The 5,968-nt window shown below is 48.1% G+C and overlaps 1 protein-coding gene across 1 annotated transcript; it reads left to right on the forward strand.

The window, feature by feature from the left end:
• The first annotated feature begins 602 nt into the window (after positions 1 to 602).
• On the forward strand, positions 603 to 5,432 carry NHLH2 (nescient helix-loop-helix 2). The gene is made up of 2 exons (XM_006139609.5): positions 603 to 1,610; positions 4,322 to 5,432. Exon 2 carries the CDS (start codon positions 4,345 to 4,347, stop codon positions 4,750 to 4,752), a length of 408 nt encoding a protein of 135 aa, XP_006139671.3. The 5' UTR covers positions 603 to 1,610; positions 4,322 to 4,344; the 3' UTR covers positions 4,753 to 5,432.
• Positions 5,433 to 5,968: the final 536 nt, after the last annotated feature.

The following is a 5,968-nucleotide window of genomic DNA, read 5'->3' on the forward strand; positions in this document are numbered from 1 at the left end:
TCGGTTCCCAAAGGGATCCCCCCTCCATTCCAAATTGCCCAGGGGTCTGCAGCCACCGGCTGTCCCAGGCTAGTACGAGCTTTGTGGAGCCCCAGCCTGGGGCTCTCCTGTCCCACCCTCCCCGCACGCTCCGGCCAGGCGGGAAGGCGGGGGCGCCGCGCGGGCACTGGACATTCGCGCCCGCGCTGCAGGGCGCTGGGCACCCGCGCGAGGAGTCTCCCGAGCTTCCCGCGCGCGTGGGCGCAGCTCGGCAGCCCGGCCTCGCTCGCTCGCTCCCCTGCAGCCCGGCGCGGCTTTCCCAGCCGGGCGGGGAGCCGCCGCGTGGGGAGCGCCCGCGGCCGGCGCCCGCATCTCCAGAGGCGCCGGTGTCTCTCTGGCGGGCGGCTGCCCGGCGGCTCCCATTTGCGGCGCGGATCTGCCGTGCTGAAAATATTGGGGCTGTGAGAAGTGCCGCTCTGTGACAGATGTCAAGTCCAATTAAGCGGCTCGTGGCCAGGTTTCCGTCCAATCGGATTTCCCATTAAATATCAATTTAAGGGTGGGGGGGGGGGCGATGCCATCCCTCTTTCCCTGCGCCTTTATCTCTTCCACCATCTCCAGGCGCAGCCCTTTGGTACCAGGAGAAAACCCACGCGCAGCTCTCTGCGCCTCTCCCTCGGCCGCCTTCGCTGCCACTGCAAAGGGGGCTTGCACTTTGGCATCCGCAGATCTTCTAGCCACTCTCCCGTCCGCTCGTGCACCATTCTCAAGCCACTGGCACCGTGGGGCTTTTTAAACCCCTATACCAATAAAAGACATAAAGAAGGAGGAGTTGGGACATAAGGATTCGGGGGGATATTCTAAATCGGATCTTCAAGGACTGGAGGAAAGCGAACCATTTATCTCCCCCCACCGCACCCCCGCAGTAAATAAAATACATGCATCAAAAGAAGAAGGGGACGCGTCGTTATTCCTGATTTACAGTACTGTGTGCCTGGGAACAGAGGAGGCATCATCTGAACAAAGCCTATCTCGAGCAAACAATCTGACTTCTGAGCCAGATCATAATCAGAGACCTGCATATCATTTTCTCTGTGCAGGGGTAAGCCAGGGAGTACAACATACATTACATTTTATCCCAGCCATCATCCTGCTCGAGTGTGCTGCTATTAGGAAGGAAGAGGGGGAAATACCTTGATTGTGTTTATCTCTTCATCTCTTTTGTTATTTATCGAGACCTGGGAGGAGGAAGAAACGAGAAAACAGCACTTTTCAACACATTCTTTTCCTCCCCTCTAAACACACTGGCTTACTGACATAGATCTCTGGAAGAAAAAAAGACTCTGATTGGGAAATGTATTTCTAATACATTTTAAATGATCTACCTTGTTATTTATAGTCCAAAAAATTAGATAACATCTTCCATTTCTGGACCTGCGAGGCCATCACAAGGAATGCGCTCTGCCTTTCCCAGTTCAAACAGAACAACTTGCCGCCTTTAGTTTGATTTTGATTCTGATTTTCCCCCCCGCTTTTTTTTAAATGTTCCTCTCCTGGAGTTTCGAACTGTAAAAGCATCAGGGTGGGGGAAAAGGGGCTTTGAGAAAGATTGTTGCAAAGACTCAGGCAAGGTAAGCTCTCTTTAACTAATATTCCTTTGCAGGTGAAAATGAAATCGTTTTGTTTGAAATCTCTCTTTGTTTAGAATGCCAATAGATAGATAGATAGATAGATAGATAGATAGATAGATAGATAGATAGATAGATAGATAGATAGATAGATAGATAGATAGATAGATAGATATGATTTGAGACCAAATAGTAAAGAAAGGGAATTCAAGACCCTGTATGGATAAACCTGATAGCAACTTTCTCCTAGAACTAACGCTATAATTTCCCATGTTAATGTTGCCACATTGTACATTTCTAAAGCCATTTACACGTTCTTTCAAATAAACCTCTCAGCTGAAAAGCGATATTAATATTTTTCAAAAGATCGCTTCCATTTAACCCGCGTAGTGGCTTTTTATTTTTGGTTTGTGTTCTTGCTTTAAGAACCTCACCGGTGAATTAATCCGCATGTAAAAAGAGCAATACTCAATTCGGAACGTTCTAGTGGTCCCGGATTCGCTCCTAAATGAAAAATTGTACTGTTTTTCCTCTCCCCCTCCCCCGTTTCTTTTTTTGTAATCGTGTCATGTTTGTATCCTTTGCTCTCTACACAGCTTCCTACAGCTCGACTGTTTTCTTGACACATTCGCTGGCATATTGATAGACTTTTAATCCGTGCGGATGTGTTGCAATAAAACTAGCTACAGAGAGATCTGTGTTTTAGACTCTGAATTCCCACTGGTCTTTCCTCAAACGAAGCTCGTCAATGTAAAAAGCCTTCCAAACAAGCTGAAAGCCTACCTGACACCTCATCCTTTATTCATTATTATTATTATATTTCAAATCTTTAATGCGCTCTGACTCCTGCAAGTCTTTCGTTCTGAAGTTGGTTGTTTTGGGGTGGTTTTTTGTTTGTTTGTGTGTTTTTGTTTTTGGGTTTTTTTTGCAAACTGGATCTCAGTAACAACAACAATCATAAATCATAAAATACACACAGTAGTGAAGATAATAAACTTTACATTGAAATACTCTGCAACCCTAATTTGTGTGGTAGGATGATGTATTCCATTCTCCCTCCCTCCCTCACCTCACATTTGTGTCCAAGGTTATTCTCTGGTTGCCTGATGTATTGTTTTATTACATGCCGGCATGTCCATATGAGTTCCTGGATTTGTATTGCTGTCTACATGACAGATGGTGTTCTGTGAAGCTGCAAGAAGATACGATTCAATTTTCTTTTGAAAGGCACGTCTAAATTCATTCATTTATTTATATATTATAGAAGAGGGGGAGAGAGAATGAAAAGAAACCGGGAAGTTTCTTCTAGCCATCTTTAATAACCTAGAACCCACAAATATCCCCATCCAACCAGTTACTCTATAGAGTCAAAAATAGCATTAAGAAAGCACCCCTTCTTTGAACAGGAAGAATAGAATAGAGGAGATACATTCGATCTTATAGGTTTGCTTGTATCTCCCCCATATTGCCACACTGGCCTTGTTATGAATAAGGGCCCTTGACTTATATTTCTTTCTATTTTAAGGCATAAAATCCATCTTGGATTCCATTCCCGTGTTAAGACAAAAAAGTTTAACAGACGATTGATAGAGGTGAAATACCCTATTTAAAAAGGAAAACTCTATTTAATATTTGTAGACGAGCTGAATTATATTATGTATTATTCATTATTACTTTTTATTGTTATTATTATTATTATTTTACTGTGTTATTGCTCCCGGGGCCTGTTTCCAGAAGCAAACAAACTAGGGAAATGATCAGAGGAAGAACATTCTGTAAAAACTCTTGACAGATGTTAGAAATTACATGGTAAATTATATATAGTCTAGTTTACTACTATTATTGTCGTCATCATCATCATCATCATTATCATCGTTAGTAGTTACCCTTTTCCAATTAATAAAAAAAAGCGTTTGAGTTTCCTCTACAGAAATCTCTCCCCGAATACTCTAGGTAAGCTATACTATTTATCTTTTGCATCGTTTCTATTTTGCTGAGATGGGGGTTGTTTTGTTTTGAACCAGTGAGCTGGGATTTACAAGCCCTTGGGAGAATTGGGGAGGAGGCTCCGGCAAGGGGCAGGCCATTGGTAATTATTATTTATTGTTATTGTGCAAAGCCAGGTAAAGGCAGATCTGAGCAGAGACTAGCGGGCATGGCTCTCCTCTGGAGTAACGCCGCTGAAGTCAATGACACAAAGCTAAAACGGGCCCGAGAGCAGAATCAAACGGTAGACTAGTCTGGTTATCCCCAGACTGCCTCTGTGCCCAGCCACACTGCTGTCTCATTGTTAGCAACAGGCCCTCTCTCAGTGGGTTTCCTGGTTTGATCTGGTGTCTCTTTCCCCTTGGGACAAATTGCTCTGCTTTGCAACGGTGTCAATCCGGAGTCACTCCCGGGCCTTGGCTAGCGTGTGACGGGAGCAGAGTGTGGCCCAGTGTCAGGACTTGGGAGGCGATTGTCGGCTGGAGCCCCCTCCCTGGCTCCCCTAGGCTCTCGGCCGTGGCATTTCCGGAGCCAGGGGGTGTAATTCCAGGCCGGAATCCGGATTGGAGCTGCGGGGTGGGCCGGGTTGGGCTCTTGTCCGGGGCACACGGGCTTTGCCGTGGGCTTCCACAGTAACCGTGTGGCCTTTTTTGTTCCCTGCCCCGTCTCCTTCCCCTGCCCCTTCCCTTCTTCTCCCTCCTTCCCCCTACCCCTCTGTGTCACTCAAGGCTCATTTCCCCACCCCACCAAAATGATGCTCAGCCCGGACCAGGCGGCGGACTCCGACCACCCCTCCTCGGCTCCCTCGGACCCCGAGTCGCTGGCGGGGCCCGACGCCAAGGGGCTGCTGGGCTGCTGCGCCTCGGACCCGGAGCCGGTGGAGGAGGGCGGCGGGGAGGGCAAGGGGGGCGGCCGGTCGGGCCTGCACCCCCAGCAGCTGAGCCGCGAGGAGAAGCGGCGCCGGAGGCGGGCCACGGCCAAGTACCGCTCGGCCCACGCCACCCGCGAGCGGATCCGGGTGGAAGCCTTCAACCTGGCCTTCGCCGAGCTGCGCAAGCTGCTGCCCACCCTGCCCCCGGACAAGAAGCTCTCCAAGATCGAGATCCTGCGCCTGGCCATCTGCTACATCTCCTATCTCAACCACGTGCTGGACGTGTAGGGCCTGCGCCGCCCACAGCCGGACCGCGGGAGCCCTGCTGGAGGCGGAGGAGGCGACGCGCACTGCCGGGAGGGGAAACTGACCAGGGGAGACACTTGCAACACATTCCAGCCGGGGGAAGGGGGGAGCTGCAGGTTCCCCCGTCCCAGCCCTGCCTGGCAGAGCCGGGCTGCATCGGAACCTTTCCGGACAGCTTTGGGGGCGCCCCACCGTCTTTCCATTGCAAATGCATCTGCCTTTTCCAAGACAGCTGTAGGGCGTGATAACCAGCGCCGAGATCATTCCTGTCAATAGACCGCTCTCTCCTGCAGGGCGAGCTCCTTTGGCAGTCCCGCTAGACTCCGCAGGTAACGGGACTTCCCTGCCCTCCCTTTCTGACTGCTGGCCCGGCTCCAGGGGACACACGCTCCGAAACTTCTCCATTTCTCCGCCATGAAAAGCCCACCGTGCCCAACGCAAAGCGGAAGAGAGGCGCCCGGTGGGTCTGTTTTTCGCACCAGAACTTGTCCAATTAGCCTCCAGCTCAGCAAAGCACTTGCCAAGTCAATGGCACTTTAAAGTTCTAAAGTTCTGCAGGCTGAAGTGCTTTGCTGAATGAGGACATTCAAGGCCCATAGAGTGAAAAGGAAGCTATGAAGAACATAGCAAGTGAAAGGGCAGATGCATTTCCAAAGTCTTCTGGGGGGGTCTGTAAAAATATACTGAATATTTTGCAAGGGTTTCTTTTTTTAAATCATTTCCCACCAATGCTACAAGGTGAAAGAGCAGTTTGGTGACTTTATAGAAAGTCCAGTTTTAGAAGGAAAATGTAAAATCAGATTGTTTTTCAGGCTGTCAAGTGCCCCTTTATAGATCCAAAAACATCTACTTGTGACCTTAAACATGTGACCCATGGGTGCAGTTAAAAATAACTATTTTTTATTTATGTTAGAAGGAGTAGACAATTTATTTTTTTCAAGACCTATTTATTTTTCTGAGTGGTGGCAATTTTACTTTGGATACTTTGTGCCAATTGGTTTATATAGTCGAGTGTTTACACTTTTTCCTGTGGAATATTATGTCTAACTTTTCAAGTGTTTGTTGGGATCAATACAGTGTTTTGTTTTGTTTTGTTTCGTTTTTTGCTCCAATTATATTGCACTTGTATAAGACAACCTTCCCTTCCACCCTGTTTCTAAGTATATTTTACATATTAGACATTTGTTCTTGAAGGTTT

Source organism: Pelodiscus sinensis, chromosome 1 (genome assembly GCF_052426305.1).
Source record: "Pelodiscus sinensis isolate ZL-2025 chromosome 1, ASM5242630v1, whole genome shotgun sequence".
NCBI classification, from domain to species: domain Eukaryota; kingdom Metazoa; phylum Chordata; order Testudines; family Trionychidae; genus Pelodiscus; species Pelodiscus sinensis.